Source organism: Calonectris borealis, chromosome 3, assembly GCF_964195595.1.
Source record: "Calonectris borealis chromosome 3, bCalBor7.hap1.2, whole genome shotgun sequence".
Lineage (NCBI taxonomy): Eukaryota > Metazoa > Chordata > Aves > Procellariiformes > Procellariidae > Calonectris > Calonectris borealis.
The window spans coordinates 127,766,817-127,783,730 of record NC_134314.1 but is presented as its reverse complement, the minus strand read 5'-3'; the positions used below and the strand labels follow the sequence as shown (position 1 = coordinate 127,783,730).

The following is a 16,914-nucleotide window of genomic DNA, read 5'->3' as shown; positions in this document are numbered from 1 at the left end:
TGTAAATCACGCTCGCCGAGGACGGGAGTGCAAAACTGGTACACTGAAAGGGAGCAGGCAATTCCTAAGACAGCTGGAAGAGGAAACTGGGAAAATAAAATAAAAACAAAGGGGTGGCTGGGTGGAGTCTCTATTCACCAGGCACACATAGCTGGCGAAGGAGAGGCTTTGGAAGAGCAGCGCCAAAGCTAGAAGCGGGCAGACTCACATAATCAAACGCTTCGGCTATATAAAACTCAAATCAGTTTATCTTGAATAAGAATGTGACTGTACCAACTTCCTTTTAAACTGTAAAAATTATATCAAATACATAATGAAAAAGTGTACAATGAGGATTAGCATGGTCCTCGGCAAAAGGAACCTGAAATGCAACAGACAAGCCCAGCTTTGAAGTGGCATTTCCAAACATCCTCTGCAAAAATCAGGACAATTTTCTAAAGAAACTTTGCACAGGCCCCTCGGGTGTCTGTCGCAGAGCTGTCTCTAATGTAGAATTTCCTTTACTGTACCATGAGCACATATAAACCGGCCCGATACTTGCAATGCAACTCGTAAGACCATGCTGGCTACAGAAGCATTACTTGCACCTCTGTGATCTGTGAGTGTCTCCATGTTCAGACCTATCACTAGGTCACCGCTATTTTTACAGCAGATAATGGTATAAGAAATCTCCAAGTCTGGAGATTAAATGACAGTAAAGCAGAGATAGCCAACAGAAAGTATCAATACCAACCTAACGTTTTAGATTTTAAAAATAAATGAACTTAGAGTTATTTTCCAAAGTTCCTGGCAATCATAAATCTGGCACCGATTTCAAATGCAGAACCAACCAAGTAGCAAACAAGTCCTTCTCAAACCTGTAACAGCTCACTATTAGTCAGAAAATCGAAGTCTACAGAAGTCTGCATGAGGACTGAATTCTTCTGTATTTGTGACAAGTGTTTAGTTCTTCTCTTAGGCATGTGCATTCATCTACAGCATGATGTATAGGTGGGACAATGCCTTAAAAATAGAGTTAAAGAGAAATGTGAAGCGCCCAGACCTGCAGATGATGGTAACAGCAACCACAAACTATCGCAAGTAATCAGACCTTGCTGACCTCCGGAAGAGAGCGATAATTTGCACATTTACACACATTCGTGTGTTTATTTGCTGTAACTGAGTTTGTCTGCGCCCTGCCTTGGACTTCTTTCTTACCCTGTCAAAGATTACCTACGTAACAAGCAATCCTTAATAAAACCTAACCTTACAGGAAAAACTTTAAGAAGACACCTGTTATCTGTGTGTATAGAAAGCCTCAAATACTTCATCGAGGAGAACGTCTCCACAACGAGTTAACTAAAAATATTTAAAGAATGAGAAACCTTCTTCACTTAATCAGGTGCCCCATCTATAAACCAAGAAAACAAAGACTTTGGATTAAAACAACCTTCCAACTTCAAATATTCAAAGTGTGGACAGACAACGTTTTTTACTATTTTCTACTGCTCAAAAACGCTAACCCACTTCTTTATAATTCCATAGATCAGTTCAAAACCAAACAAACTAAATGTTAACAGAAATGCTATTAATTTATGCTGCACAAATTGATCTAATCTGTTCAATTATTTCATCAGCTTCCCATGATGGGCTGTACCTACAGTAAACTAGTCCTACGAGTAAAAAATTGATTGCAAGATAAAACGCATTGAAACTAGACGTGTTCATTTTAAAATACCAAACTAGTATTACAGTGAGACTCCAATTCAAGGTAACTCAGCATACGGGTGTATCAGGTACTTGCATCTCTCCTATAGAACTTACAACTGGCTTTTCAACTGACTACAACGGAGACCGGACAAAACCAATTCAGTACTAGAAATCGTTCATAGTTAAAGCTGTGCTGCCCCTCCCCCGGGCGAGTCAACCATGTTTTCTGTGGACGGGCAAGACCACGCTTCTCTTTAGGCCTTCCCAGTCACCAGCTGGTAGGGAAATGTTTACAAACTTCAGAAAGTTAAAATACTACATTTTGACAGGATTACATTTGCACACCTAATATAATACGAAGACTTATATTCGGGGCTTATTTTTTTCTTTTAACAACACTCTAGGTGTATTAAGAATACACTTCACTACACACGTCTCAGATCAGAGGGGAGCAGAAGTTTTATAAAAGCCTTGTTTACAAAAAGTATTATTTAACAGGTAAACGTGTTTATCGTTAGAGTCTTCTGCTCTTCTGAAATTAAAACGTTATAAAGCAATGTTTGTAAATTAACCTATATTAAAAGTACATTAGACTATTAGGTAGTACTTATTTATTCTATTTCATAATTTACCAGTGTAACAACAGGCATACTGTGAGAACAGCTGATTAGAGGAACTCTACTTGTCAACATCGCATGAGTAACTCCAAGTCAGAAAAACTATGCTTCCAGCAGAACAGTGGGTAACTCGGGCTTGTCCTCAAGGAGGACTTTAAAACACAAAGTATTTTCAATCTCTGAAACAGTAAAAAGTCACGGACTTACTAACTCCTGGAACTCTAGAACACTTTGCCTGCTACTGCTGCACAGTTTTCGTAAGTAGTTATGCCCTACCTTCAGCAATCCCAGTGGATTACTAGTTTGCTTTTTACACAGCACTCTGTTCGGAACATACAGCATGACACAACTTAAGACTATTTCACAATTAAAAGCAGGAGGTGAAAACAAGAATCAGCAGCTCTGGGGTCTGCCCTGAACCTGTTACTAAACCATGGTACGATTTTTGGACCAGTCAGTCAGCTCGTGCGGCCCTCCACTTCCCAATTTTTAACACAGAATTAGTGACTTTCTCCAGCGAGGGAACAGTTACGTTCGCTCACCAGCCTTTTTTTTTCAGTCTTCTGAAGCAAGTACCAAGCATGGTTGTGGAGCTGTGTGGGGAGGACAGACTGAAGCCCAGTTGTCGAAAGCCAGCATTTTTAACTCCTGCAGTTGTGTCACAAATGCTCTGAGTAGATGTAGACTGAAGGACTGGTAGCTGTCAGCCTGGCATAGTATTTTTGGAACTAGTTAGGAAGGCCAGGGCTGCCTGGAGAAAGGATTTGAATTTCCAGCAGCTGCAGGAGAGAAAGGGAGGGAGGAACAGAGGTCCTTTCACCAGGAACAGGACTCTGGTTTTCTGCGCATGGGGATTGAGAGGTGGCAAAGATAACGTCAGTCAGACCTTAATCTGCATAAAAAAAGATCCAGTTAAATGTGTAAGGTGTAATCTGGCAAGAAAATGACGTTAAATATGGATCTAGTGATAGATTCTCGTATGAACAAAAACAACAGAAAAAAACCCAACTCAGAGCACCCTTTCCTACCTGACTAGCAGCGCCAGGGCAAGGGAGAAAAAGAACAATGGTGACATTCAACAGACACCCGCTGGAAAGTGCAATTTATGGAAAGAAATGGAAAACAGTCCCCCTTCCCAGCCAGAATAAATAAATGAAGATGTAAAACGCATGCATTCCAAAAAATAAAACCCTACTAATAATGCACTTCTAATTCAGTGACACCCCCCCTCCCCTCCTTGCATTCCCCCACCACCACCCCAGTCCTCAGCCCGGTCTTCCAGCCTGAAGGTGACCTGCCCCCACAAAAACATCGTTAACCCCCTAGGCACATTAACACACAGCATCATCATCATCATTATCAGCATCATCATCACCCCACTAGTATCACCATTATGAGAAGCGGAGAGAGAGAAGAATGTTACTCGACCTTTCGTCCCCTGCATGTTGCCTGTCAGAGTCGGGCATGTTTGGGTCAAGAACTGGGTTTGGGGGTTTGGAGAACAGGCTTTCAAAGGCCATTGTGCTGGCTGTGGTGTGGTGAGGAGGAGGAGGGAGGTGGAAGAAGGCAGGACACTGCCGCTGCCCGTGGTGCGGAGGGAGGAGGAGGAGGTGGCGGCGGCGGCGGCGCGCACAGCCGCTCTGGGGGCGGCTCGGTGAGGAGGAGGGTCGGGTCCCTCAGTGAGGAGAGATGATGAAGGTTTCACTCACGGTTACTTAGTGAGACACTAACGGGCACTCAGTGCAGGGCGAGGCTGCACAGGCTGAGCCCGGCCGCCCCGCGCGGGCAGGAGGAGGAGGAGGCAGCAGCGGCGGCGGCTCGGAGGAGCAGGCCCGGGGCACAGGAGAACGAGAGGACACACACACGGGGGAAGGGAGGTGCTGGTGGCCGGAGATGGCTGCCCTAATTCTTCCTTACAAACATGGCGCCCGCTCGAGGCACTCTCACAAAATGGCGGCAGCGGCGGCGGCGGCGGCAGCGGCGGCGGAGGAGAACGGCGGCAGCGGCGGCAGCGACCCCCGGCGCTTGCCCCCAGCTCGCTCAGCGGCCGCGGCCCGCACGCGCCGCCGCCACCACTGCGTCTTCCGCGCCCGTCGGGGCCGCGATGGCGTCGCCTCGCCGCTGGCCGCCGCCGCCGCCGCCCGCGAACACGCTCCTCCTCCGCCGCCGCCGCCGCCCCGCCCCCCGCGCGCCGCCGTTGGCTGGCGGCGCCCCGCGTCACCGCGCCGGCCAGGCCGCCCATTGGCAGCGGCTCGCCGCCCGTCACGCCGCCGTGACGTCGCGCGAGCGCGGCGGGCCCCGCCCTCCCCCGCCGCCCGGCGCGGGCGACGTGTGCGCGCGCGCGCGCGCCAGCGGGAGGGGGGAGCGAAGGGAGGCGAGGGGGCGGGGCCCCGCCCCGCCGCGTGCGGGCTGGCGTCACGTGCGCGCCCCGCCGGCCGTTATGGCGGCCGCTGACGGCGGACGTCGCCCGTTATGGCGCTTCCGCCCCGCGCCGCCTCGCGAGAGCCGCGAGCGGGGCCGCGCCCCCGCCGCCATTTTCCTCCCCGGCGCTGCCGCAGGGGTAGCCCGCGGCCTCTTCGTCCCTCGCCGCCCCCGCAGAGGGAGCGCTAGGCCTCCCAGCCCGCCCCCGGGCGACTAATTAGCTCCGAGATTGACGTTTCTCATTAAAACAAGTGCTCCCCCCCCCCCCCCCCGCCCGCGCCCGGCTGTAAGGCCTGTCGTCCTCCCAAGGTAAAGGCCCTCACCGCACGCTTCCTCAGGCTGGGAAGCGTTTAAAGCGAGGGGCCTAGAAAAATCTGCACGTTAGCCGAGACGGTAATAAGGTCGTAATAAAATAAATACTCAGAGAAAGAGTTATTGCCCAGAGCATGATAAAAACCGGTATTAAAGGGGTTAAGGTAGACTTTGGTATAGGTTAAGGGAAGCTATACTTCCCTTAGCATCACTTCAGTGACTACTCTTAATAAAAGGGAGGAAATTCAAAACTCATTAAATCCTTAATAGAGCTATGGAACAAAATGCTGAAGAGCATTATTGAAGCCAATAATGGGGGGGGGGGGGGGGGAACGTTTGCGTTGACAACTCTGTCACAAGAGGTTTAAACCTGTGCTGTAGCCGGTGCAGTGGCTGCTTCGTAATCCGGTAACGCGGGCAGCAGGGCTCGGCATCCCTTTCTGCGCACGTCGTTTCGCATTTTCAGCGAATTTCATCCTTTTCCGCAGTACTGCGTCTCCAAGTTCAGTACCTTCACCTCGGGACGGTCTTGTCCAACTCAAATAAACAGCATCAGCTGCAAATGTTGTCACCTCATTGCTCATCGTTTCTTCCATCAACTTTATTTAGAACACTGCTGCCGCCAGGATGGAGATACCCCACCTGCTAGACCTCCGCACGCTGAGAGCTGGCCGTTTATTCCTACCCCGGTTCTGCTGACTCTCAGCAGTTCATAGTCCCCAGGAGAAGCTTGTTTGTTGTTCTCTAATCGTTTTAACGATGTTTCTTTTAACATTGTCTTTTGAGGGGCTTTGTCAAAACTTTCTGGAAAAATCCCAAGTAAGTTACATCAACTTATTTTCCTTTGCAGGCTAGCTTTTTTTTTTTTTTTTTGCAGGGCTTTTCAGGACACATGACTCTCTTTTTCTAGTGCCAGCAATCCTAGCAAAAAAATAAAATTAAAAAAGAAGAAGAACACCCACATCGGTTCCCATTTGGGAGGGATGTTTTTCCCCTCACACAGAGGCAAAGCGCAGCCTCGCATCCGCGAGGAAAGAAGCCGTCTCTCCGTGGTCTCACGCGCACCAGGCTGGTACCTGAGCAAGACGAGCGGGGCAGGAGATCACAGCCAGGTTCAACCGAGGGTCCAGACCATCACACAAGTTCAAAGTCAAGCCAGAGAACCAAACCGAGCTGGAAACCAGCGCTCCTGCAGCTCGGGGACTGAAATAGGGCTCCGGGGAGCACGAGAGGGGTGTGGGTGGTGGCCTCAGGTGGGGCCAGTGAGGGCCATTAGGGCTAATTAAGGCTAATGAGTCCCATCAGCATGTGGGCATCTCAGTGTGGTGTGCAGCCCAGGGGCTAATGCCCACAGGGCGCAGCAGGCAACTCGCAACAAAAAAAGGGATTTCAAGTTCAGAATAAAAGCCTGGCTCCTGCTTTTCTTGCAGCTGCAAAAATCCCTTTTAAACAAACAGAAACGTGTCGGCAGGAGCCGCGTGCAGCTGCTTGTCTAAATATCCCCGCCTGCGTTCGCGTTGTCAGGGAAGAAGGTACGGCTTGTGAGAAGCTCCTGAAAGGCTCTCTTTTTTTCAAAGTATAACTAAATTTGGCAATAGCAGCTAAACAAATTCCCCAGTACGCGCTCTGGGATATCACTAATATACTGGGATCTGGGCTACGGTGTGGAGAGCGTAGCAACACACCTAGCAACCATAACAAATAAAAGTGTCGTGGTTCAGCTCTTCGTTAAAGCCCGTAACAGGATTAATAAGTGTTTTAGCGTGCGTGCTCGTGCTTTCGCTTCAGCAAGGATTCGAACCGCGATACGAATCCGTGGGGTGGGAGGAGACAGGGCAGCGCTGCTGGACGCACACCGGGCGCGGATTTCTCAGGGGTGCTAGCTAGGTAAGAAAATTCAGATTTTAACCTGCGGTTGAAAATAACCTGACGTTCTCTCGTGTGTTAAAGAGATAATTATCATTCTTTTGTTGGCAGGGATGCACCTCGGTAAACTGAAGGCGAGGAGAAGCGCAGAGATGCTCAGGACTTGGGATGCTCGGCAGGGAAAGGCCCATCAGGAATGCGTCTTGGAAGGAGGACGGTGAGTAGAAGGAGAAAACGCGGCATGAAGCCGTGGTCGCCTCTTCTGCCCCTGCCCTGAGGCTGGGGCTTGTCTCCCCGCACAGGGTGAAGAGGAGGGGGAACGCTTTCCCTCCAAGCCTCCCTCCGAGGCCACCTCCGCACGAGGTCTTCAGCCTTTGCATCCTCATCCCCCAGCCATTTGGGGTGAGAGTCTGCGGCTTTGGGGCTCGGGCAGGGCGGCCAACCCCTGCCGGGGCACGCGGAGCACATCTGGAGTCAGCTGCGCCGGGGACCGCCTGCCTTCAGCCCGCGGAAGGGCAGCAGAGGCAAACCGGCTATTTTTTGAGCTCCCAAATATTATTATCCCAGAGAGAAGTTGTATTTACCAGGGCCAGAAGAGCCTTTCTCTGCACATTCCAGGCTCGGGAAGCCTGCAAGATGTTGGAGCGGCCGCTCTGGGAAGGGAAAAAAATCTCCTTTAGTCAGCTCAAATGCTGGCCAGAGGTTTGCAGCCCAGTCCAGACACTGGAGAGCCGACCTTAAACGTTTCTGGGGCTGAAAGAGAGATCTGCAGCCAGCGAATGCTGGGAGAGGCGGCTGAGCTTCCCAACTCCGGCCCTGGCCCTCGAGGTGGGCGAGAAGCGGCTGGGAGGACGGGGACGGCCAGCCCGACCCGGAGAGGGGAAACCAGTTCACCCTGGCCTCAGGAATTAGGAAAATGTTGTCAGTTTGGGGTTGTGCTGCGAGGAAAAGCCTCCAGTGCAAAGCTCCAAGCGCCCGTCTCCAGCCTCGTTAGCCGGTTAAAGCATCAGACGGAAACTATTCTGCCCCGTCAGGAACTTACCCTCTTACGGGCTCCTGTTTTTCGGCTCCCAGAGCCCGGCAAAGCCCAGGGGGGGAAAAGCGCCGTCAGTGCCAGATGGTGAAACACACCATTCGCCCCGTCAGAGGTGCCGCAGCGAGGAACGGGTGATGGGGACGGCAGAGGAGAGGCACCGGGAGCTGCTCCTGGCACGTCCCCGGCCTCCTGTTCCGCACCTCGTGGAGGAGCGCATCCCGGCGCGCGGGGATTTCTTTATCATCCCCAAAACGCTGTGACGGCGCGTTGCAGCAGCACGTCCAACCACGCTGGGCAGCCGCGGCCGGGCAGACCCTGCCCCGGCAAACCGCAGGCTCTGGGCTGCCTGCTCCGTAGCCTTCTTTCTCAGAACTTTGTTTTCTTTCCCCAAAGCTGTCCGTCCATCCTCAGCTTTTCCTAAAAAAATAACATAAAATAAAATACAATATTCCTTCTCATTTCAGCTCGGCTCCTTTCCTGTTAGGGCTTTTGTCTTCCAGCAGCGATTTTTGGTGGCGTACGAGGACGCAGCCAGCCGCCTCCGCAGCGCTGCTCTCTTATCTGAGGCGCTGATTTAAAACACACGTCGGGCCGGGTTCACGGGGATAACTGCTCCCTTTCCTGGACGAAAGGCGACTTGGCCGGGGTCCGGGTAGCTCCGAGGAAAACCTCGTCACCTGCTGCTCAGGGGCATCCCGGGATGCAGGCGCGTGGCAGAGAGGTCCTGCCCATTCCCTGTCCTTCCTCTGACGATGCCCAGCATCATCCTCCGATCGCAGCCCCGGCTGCGCGCTGAGCTGGCACGCGCAGGATTTCCCCCCCCAGCATCCCGGGGGGGGGGGGTTCCCCAGGCGTATCCCCACGGACCAAATTTTCTCCGTATGTTTTTCTCCCCCCCTCTCCCCACATCCTGGGACCCTTCGGGTTGCCTGTGGCAGGGTCCCGTACGCCGGCGGGGGCATCTGCCCTACCTCTGCTCTTACGCCAGGGAGCTTTCAAGGACTTTCCCCCCGGAAGGCTTCATCCGTCCCTGTGCATGCCGAGGAAATAACACCGGGCACGTCCCCTGCCATCCGTATTGCGACCCCATTTCTCTCGCAGCACAACCGCCTGCGGGGCCTCCCCCGGCCAGGTCCAAAAAGCCTTCTCCTTCCTCGTGCTGAGGCCGGCCCCCCACCACCCCAGGATTAACGGGGTGTCCTCGGCAGGACAGGGAGGTCCTGCTGCCTTGGGAGAGGAGAGGACATCTCAGCCCCCTTTGAGGGAGGCAGCACTGAGCCGCCCCACCAGCCGCTCCTTTCTCCTCCTGGGCTTTGTCCTCCCGCAGCTGGGGGGTCTTTCCCCACGGATCTCCAGCACCCCCACCTAAAGGTGGGCAACCCCCAGGTCCGCTGCTCTGCAGGCACCTGCGCTCCCGCTGGAGCCGGGCCACCCCTCTCCACCACCACCCACTACGCTTTCAGAAAAGCATTTTATTTTAATTTTTCTTTCTTTTTTTTAAGCACTCGGGTGGAGGAGCGAGCCTGTTAGGTTTTCATTTCCCTCCCCCAGCACAACCCTGGGATGCATTTCCCTGCCCGGCTCCGCCATCCAGCCGGAGCGCCCGCCAACCCAAACATCCTCCATCCGCCGTGCCCGGGCTCCGGCAGCCCCGTGCCACCAGCGGCGAGGAGCAGGCACTGAATGTCCCTCCTTGCTCTGCGGGGAGACGTCCCGCCCCCCTTCCGAGCTCCCACGCAAAAGCCGTACCCCCCAAAAAATCCGGGAGCTCGATCCCTCGAAGGATGCGGCACAGATGGGTCTCGTTGGGAAGTCTCTTCCCCTGGGGCAAGGAGTGGGAAGGATTTTAGTGGGTGCAGCCCAGCGCAGACGCCGTGCCCCCCGAGGGGACGCTGCCCGCTGCCTTTTTGGGGGGGCAGCAGCAGGCTCCCCTTCCCTCAGGCCTCCGGAGGATGCTCGGGGGGGAAGGATGCTGGGGGATGAGCCGCCCTGCCGCCAGCCAGCCCCTTCCAAGCAACGTAAGGCAGAAAAATAAAAATAACGGAGGCAGGTTCTTGCCCCACGGACCCTGAGCCCCCCCGGGCAGCTCCGGGTGAGCATCGCCCCCCGGCCGCACACGCATCGGGTACTTTGCTCTGCACCTGCTCAGAGGCTATATCAGCGTTTAATGGTAATAAAACCAGCGTAATGAAGAAACATGCATAACGTCAGGGTTTGTGGTTAACATGCACAAGCGCTGCACCGAGGAACAGGTACCGAGGGGGTCGGGAAGACCGGGGAGGTGTCGTCGTCCCTCCCCGGCACGTGTTACAGCCGAACCCCAGCTATCCCTGGAGCTGCTCACAGCCGGCGGGGTGGAGGCTGCGGCTGACTGTAAATGAAATATTCACACCTCGAGCTCCCTCGACGCGAGCACCAAGCGCAGCCGAAGCCCTCCCCGAGCTCCCGGCGGGGGGCCGGGGGGATGCAGGCGGCCGACCCGGTTCAGGAGGTTTAAGGAGCTGAAGCACGGGCCCATGGCCAGCACCCATCTGCAGAGCCCTGGGGCTCCTCCATCGCCCGGCAGCAAGGAGGGCACCGAGAGCCGGCTCTTGTGGGGATGGATGTTCAGGGATTTTTCCGATCCTAGTCAATCCTGGGGGATTGAGACGCTGGACCAGCCCCCTCCCCGTGGGCTGCCGTGGGATTTCTCGGCATCCCAAGGGGAGCGGAGGGACGCTTGTGCGGGGCTGGGATCGGTGCAAGCAAGCCTGGGCCAGTGGGGGGGGAGAGCGGTAGCCGCTACGAGCCTCCCTCCTCCTGCATGCACCAGCTTAACTTCTCTCCTAACGGAAAAAAAAGGAATTAAAAAGGAAATAAGGGCCACGGTTTCTATCTGCTGTTTTCTGCGCTGTGTAGGCGCCGAGGCTGCGGGACATCGTCCTTCTGGAGCCCCGGGTGAGGACGATGCTCGGCTCCCGCGCCCCGGCGAGCAGGTAACCCCTGCACCTGATTTCTTTTGCACCTCATTTGCTTTTTTTCCCCCCCCCACATCGGTGGGTGTAAAAGCCACCTTAACGCGGAGGAGAGGATGGTTGGCTGCAGAGAGGCTCGGGGGGCGTGGGATGTCACCCATTGCACGCCTGCCTCCAGGGCTAGCGCTTTCGGGTGGAGGATGCTGAGCAGGGACCATCGCCGACAGGGAAGCCGCCCCGGCTGCCACCTCCCCTAAAACTCATAGGCGGAGACGAAAACGGTTATTTTGGACACATGCTTGGCCTGGAAGACACGGTCCAGGTACTCGGACATGTCCACGTCCACCTGGATGGTCTGGGGACCCTTGAGGCTCTGCACCAGGATGAGCTCCCCGGTCTGCCGGTCCGAGCGCTGCATCACGAAGTGGCCGCGGTTTTTGCCGCCCACGATGCCGAAGCGCAGGCTGTCGGGTCCCGGCCGGCCGGGTGCCGCCGCCGTGGCCATGCGGAAGAGCGGGGTGGGCGTCAGCAGGTTGGACGGCAGGGGAAGGTAGTGGAAGGAGATGGTCTTGGGTGCGTGGTGGCACGACCGGCTCTCCATCGGGCAGGGGTTGCGCTCGCACTGGCTGCAAAGGCAAAAGCAGGGGGGAGGTTTTCAGGGGTCCGTGTCCCCCACCTCGCTGGCACTGGATCCATGCGGATGCTACCCGTGTGATTTTGGGACCCCAGCACCCAAAAAACCGAAGCAGGGCCAGGTTTTGCACCCCACCGCACTTACAAGGGTGATGTTTTGACGTAGGTGACATTGCCGGCGGGCTGGGGACACTGGGGGCTGACGCACTGGAAGCCCCCCCCCGTGTTGATGCAGGTGGTCCCCCTCGTGCAGTTATCCTGGGACAGGGCGCACTCGTCGATGTCTGCAAAACAGGGGCGGCCAGCGGGTCAACCCCACCGGAGACCTCACACCGACCCCATTGAGGGGTTTCTTTTGGCAGAAAATAGGCAAAAGCACCTTGAAATGGTGATCAAAAAAGTATGAGAGTATGGCTGAAAACACCTGAATTGCCTAAAATCGCATTCTGCGCCTGCTCTCCTCTCCCCGAGCTCTGCCCTGGGCCAGCAAGGGTTAACGGCAGCACTCTCACAGCAGGAGGGCACCTTATTTTCCCAACTTTCTGCTAAGCTGTCTGAAAACACCACCTCTCTTTATTTACTAAACACCTCTGTAACCACTACGATACCTGAATGCAGATATTTGCTGGGAGCATGAGCAAGATGCTATCGAAACAGGCAGAAATCGGGGAGAAAAGGAGAAAGCGTGAGCTTTTTCACCACGAGCTGCATTAATCAACACTTTATAACACAAAAAAAATCCCTGATTTTTAGGAGGAGACTTTCGTAGGAGCAGTTCTGGCCACCCACCATCCCTACCCGCTGCCGCTTGCTTTGCTCTCAACCCACCCCCCAACTCCCCTGTTTTAGGAAGAGCTGCCGGCCTCCGAGCTGACCCCTCGCGCTCTAATTCTTGCTTTTTAACGCTATTTGTGTTTCTTCTCGGGGACGTCCCCTTCACAGGGGACAGCTCCACCACCGCAGCCAGGCTCCTATACTCTGTTTCGGCAAGATGCATTTGCCAGCGCCTGAACCTCCCCTCCGCCTGCAGATTGTTGCATGCAGAAACGCTTGCGAACAAGGAGAAAAAAGGAGGGGGGGGGGGGAAAAAGCAATTGTGCAAGCTGGGAAAAGCGGTAAACCCGTGGGTTTGCAGCCCCTCGTTACCTTCGCAGCCCCTCGTTACCTTCGCAGCTCTTGCCGTCGCCCAGGAGGACGTACCCGGGGGGGCAGGCGCAGCGGTAGGAGCCGGGGAGGTTGACGCAGGCGTGGGCGCAGAGCCGGGGACCCCCCTCCCGCTTGTACACCTCGCACTCGTTGAGGTCTGCGGAGAGACGAGGGGAGTGGGTGCACGGCCGAGACCCCGCAGCCCACCCCACCGCGTCCCCCCCGGCGCGGCTCACCCTGGCAGAGCCCGTTGGCGGCCGTGCCGCTCATGTGGAAGCCGGGCTCGCAGCTGCAGTGCTGGGTCCGGTCGATCTGGGCGCAGCGGGGCTGGCGGCTGAACGCCGGGTCATCCGTGACGCTCCAGGCGGGGGGAGCTGGGGGGGACACGGCGGGATGGGGTTTGAAATGAGGTGGGGTGCCGAAATATGCCCAGAGGGTGACGGGTCACCCACCCCGGCGGGGGGGTCACCCACCCGTCTGCGCCTGGTACTGGCAGGCGGCCCCGGTCCACTGCTGGGGGCAGAGGCACTTGTACTGGTTCAGCCCCTCCAGGCACGTCCCGCCGTTCTGGCAGGGGCTGCTCGAGCACTCGCTGATCTCTGCAAAAAAAGCAGCCGCATTTCACTTTATTTGATTTTGGCAGGAACGCCGCACGCGCCGGGCCGCTTCGGTACCCCACAGCGCATCGGAACCATTTCTTTTGCCGAACTGGGACACCGGCTGTGCCCGATGCTGCGGCGCTGCCCCGGTGCAAAGGTTTGCTACGCCGGCGGGAGCCGTCGCAGCACTGATGCCTTTTCCCCTCATCTCTGCTGCTGGGCGCCAGGTGAGGCTCCAGCTGTAATTTCCAGCTTTCCTTGAGGATGAGAAACCCCAAATCACCGACCGTGGGAGCTGCAGCATCCATGGGACGTTGGTTTGCTGGGACTCGGGGACCACCCTGTTTGCTGAACCCCAATAATCCCCCATGTTTAAATAAACCCAAATCGCATCCCACTCTTGCAAACGATGTCCACGGGCAGAGACGGGCACAGAAGCAGCCGCAGCCCTGCCGTAGGCGGCCCAGGGCGGTACCTGCGCAGCGGGGCTCCTGCCCGCTCCAGCTGCCGTTGGCCTGGCACGTCCGCGTGCTGGAGCCCAGGAGCTGGAAGCCTGGGTCGCAGGTGAAGTGAACCTCGTGCTCTACCAAATACTTGCTGCCAAACTTCCTCCCGTCCGCGGGGGCTTGCAGGGCAGGGCAGGAGGCTGCAAGAGCACCGCGGGGAGGGGGTCAGCATTCAGGCGGGTGCTTTGGGCGAGCACTGACTTATCTTTCCTCTCCCCAAGTCTACCACGGTTCAGCCAGTTCCTCCAAGACCTCCTCTTTAACTGTTATTTTCCTCGAATATTGGCCTGCTGGGGTTAGTCAGCCACATCCAGCCCCACGGTGGGGCTGAGCATCACCGGCAAGGGGGTTGGTGGCATTTTTGCCACCCCTCTCGTGCTCCCAGCACAGGACTGTGGCCCTTTTGCTGGAGACACGGTTTTCCAGCCCCCTCACCTCCAGTGCTTTGCCAGGAGCTCTCCGCTTTGCAGCGAAGGGCTTTTGAGCCTCCCCACATCTGACCAGGCTGCAGAAGCGCTCGAATTCACACTCGCGAATTGCCAACATGGGAACCGGTACCTCCATCTGTGGAGACGCCCAGACCTCCACCCGTCACAGCCCCGAGCACCCTGCCCTGCCCACCCCAGCATCCTCTGAGGCCACAAAAGCACTCGGGGGGACCCAGGGAGGACTCACCGGCCGGCGGCGCGGGGGCGGCTTTGGCCAGGGAGGCGTGCAGGGTGCTCAGCCGGCTCTTCATCACGCGGAGACCCTCGGCGAAGCGCGTCTCCTGCCCCTTCAGCAACTGCTGCATCTGCCGGATGGCGGCCAGGAGCTGCTGCCTGCTGAGGCAGCTCTGCGGGGACGGAGCGGCCGCTCAGCGGGGGGACATCGCTCCGGCCCCCACGCCACCACGCTGGCCAGGACCCAACCTGCCGCACTGCTGCCCCGGCTGCGGGGGAACGCTCGTGCAGGAGCTCTGCAGCATCAAAGGTCCCCTGAGATACCTGATTTTATTTTTTTTTCCCCCCATTTACCCAGATGCAGGAGCTATTTTAGCCTGTGCAAGGAGTCCTTAGCTCAGGCACGCTCTCCTACATCTAAATGGGTAACGCAGCACCACGAGCAGGGCTGTAATCACTTTGTTAGCCCTGGGAGAGATGCCATAACTCATGTTTCATCCCGCTGGAGCTAGAGCCCTGTCCCGCTTCCACATTACAAAATAAGAGGAAAACAGCTGTCTTGTGAGTTCTGCTGGGGCCAGGAACACTGGTGGGACTCCTGCCTGCAAACCGATGGCTACCATGGGACTGACTCATGCAGGAGACGGGCATCGTTATTATAGGTTTCCTGCGGAATTGACTTAAAACCAAAGAAAAAGAGCAAGAGCTGAGGAAAGCCAAGCCAGTTTTAGAGCTCAGAGGTTCGCAGAGCACATGGGGGAGAGAACACACAGGGTCTGGTCTGGGTGGCATCAGGCTGGGGGCAAACGAGCTCCAGGAAAGCAAGCGGAGCTGCCGGGCACCGGCCCACCCGGCCCAAGGGATTTCTTCCCCCCCCAGCCACACTGTGCAGGGGTGAAGTTATTCTCCTTTCCAAATAGCTACTGAGGCTTTACGAAATAAAAATAAAAGCCAGCCCAAGCGGTGTGCTGTCCTCTGCTTCCCTTGGTGCAGTTTTGGGGGGTCATGGGCAGCCGATGGGGATGAGCCGGTCTGTGCCTGCAGCTCTGGGGTGCCCCGCGCCAAGAGGGAGGGAGGGAAAAGCAAATAGATGCCTGGCATGTAGCTCGCTTTAATAAACAGCTCTTTGTTAGGGCTGGTTTTAACTTCAAGAGCCAGCGTGAGCTCCCGGCGGGATGCTGAACCGTAGCAAACCCCCGCTCTCCCGTAAAACCCGGAGGATTCTTCGCCCCCGGTGGTGACTCCAGGTGCGGGGTAAGAAGGAAAAAAAGAGCCCAAAAGATCCGGGGCCGGGTTTAAGCCCTGTTTAAGTCCCCCCCCCGCCTTTGCCCACCTGTTTGCTGGGGCCGGGGCAGGAGCGCGGGCTGCACAGCCTGGACGGGTGGACAGACACCGGCACCGGGGGGGGGGGAGAGGAGAGGAGACGCTTCCCCACCCCGCAAAGCCGTTCCGAGGGGGGTCCCCCCGCTCACCTGGGGCGCCGGTGCCGCCGGGAGGAGCAGCAGCAGCAGCAGCAGCAGCGGCGGCGGGGGGCGGCACCGCGCCCCCGGCATGGTCCGGCGGCCGGCGCGGCTCTCGTCCGCCGAGGAAGGGCTCTCCCGGGCGCCGGCAGCCGCCTCTCCCCGCCCCGTGGAGCTCTCCCTCCCACGCCGCCCCCGCCCCACGCGCGGCCACGCTCCCCCGTGGAGCGGGACGCGGCGCTCACCTCCCTCCCTTCCCCGGTGGGGGGGACGGCGCTGCCCGCCCCGAGGGGCCGGGTCCCCCCGGAGGGATGCTGCGGGCATCCCTCGGGACACCTCGCAGCGCTCTGTCCCGCTTCCAGCACCCCCCGGCGTGCCCCCCGGCCACGCGTGTTACCCCCCTGCACAGGCACGGTGCGCTCCCGCCGTGTTTTGGGGTGGGTTTTTGCAGAAAAGTTGTTTCTGTCGCTGCCGGGACCAGCGAGCACCGTGCAGGAGCCCACCGCCAGCCCCCCGCTGCGGCGGGGCCGAGACCACCCTCCCCAGCCCGGCACCCCTTCCTCATCCCCTGCACCCCTTCCCCAGCCCGGCACCCCTTCCTCGTCCCCTGCACCCCTTCCGCAGCCCAGCACCCCTTCCCCACCCCCTGCACCCCTCAGGGGAGGCGAGCGGCGGCCGGGCGGTGCGTGGGGTCCCTGCTCCATCTGCTGGGCACGGCGGGGCGGCCGGTTGCTGCAGAGCAATCCCTGAGCAGAAATCCGCTCAAACGGAGAAGCAGGGAAGGGCCGAGCCATCGCAGGGTGACTCCATCCCTCCCGGGACCCCCTTACAGACTCCTGTTTCCCCGTCGTTGCAACAGGAGCGATGGTTTTCTCGGCGCACGGCCAGGACAGACGGAAACCTGCTGTCTGGGATCTCGAAGCACCCGCTGATCCTGTCCGGGCTCCGCTGGCGAGTTCCGATGGGGCTCTCCCTCAGCGGGCTGTGTAGCGGGGGCCCAGACCATCCGTAGG

The 16,914-nt window shown here is 57.2% G+C and overlaps 2 protein-coding genes and 1 long non-coding RNA gene across 4 annotated transcripts in view; 1 reads left to right on the top strand and 2 right to left on the bottom strand.

Moving 5' to 3' along the window:
• ZC3H6 (zinc finger CCCH-type containing 6) overlaps positions 1 to 4,463 on the bottom strand; it is a 29,362-nt gene extending 24,899 nt beyond the window's left edge. The window contains exon 1 of the mRNA XM_075147866.1: positions 3,735 to 4,463. Coding sequence (XP_075003967.1) covers positions 3,735 to 3,826 — 92 coding nt within the window. The 5' untranslated portion in view covers positions 3,827 to 4,463. The remainder of the gene's footprint in view (positions 1 to 3,734) is intronic.
• A 289-nt stretch (positions 4,464 to 4,752) lies between these two features.
• On the top strand, positions 4,753 to 8,414 carry LOC142081195 (uncharacterized). 2 transcript variants are annotated; one of them, XR_012673276.1, is made up of 4 exons: positions 4,753 to 5,120; positions 5,917 to 6,926; positions 7,017 to 7,122; positions 7,208 to 8,414. It is a non-coding gene; the product is annotated as an uncharacterized LOC142081195 (long non-coding RNA). The 2 variants fall into 2 exon arrangements; XR_012673275.1 differs by having other exon boundaries at positions 4,753 to 5,128; positions 5,927 to 6,926.
• Positions 8,415 to 9,188: 774 nt separating this feature from the next.
• FBLN7 (fibulin 7) lies at positions 9,189 to 15,994 on the bottom strand. The gene is made up of 8 exons (XM_075147862.1): positions 15,914 to 15,994; positions 14,455 to 14,614; positions 13,749 to 13,919; positions 13,148 to 13,273; positions 12,911 to 13,048; positions 12,694 to 12,831; positions 11,674 to 11,812; positions 9,189 to 11,521 (listed from the first exon to the last, which is right to left on the bottom strand). Exons 1-8 carry the CDS (start codon positions 15,992 to 15,994, stop codon positions 11,149 to 11,151), a joined length of 1,326 nt encoding a protein of 441 aa, XP_075003963.1. The 3' UTR covers positions 9,189 to 11,148.
• Positions 15,995 to 16,914: the final 920 nt, after the last annotated feature.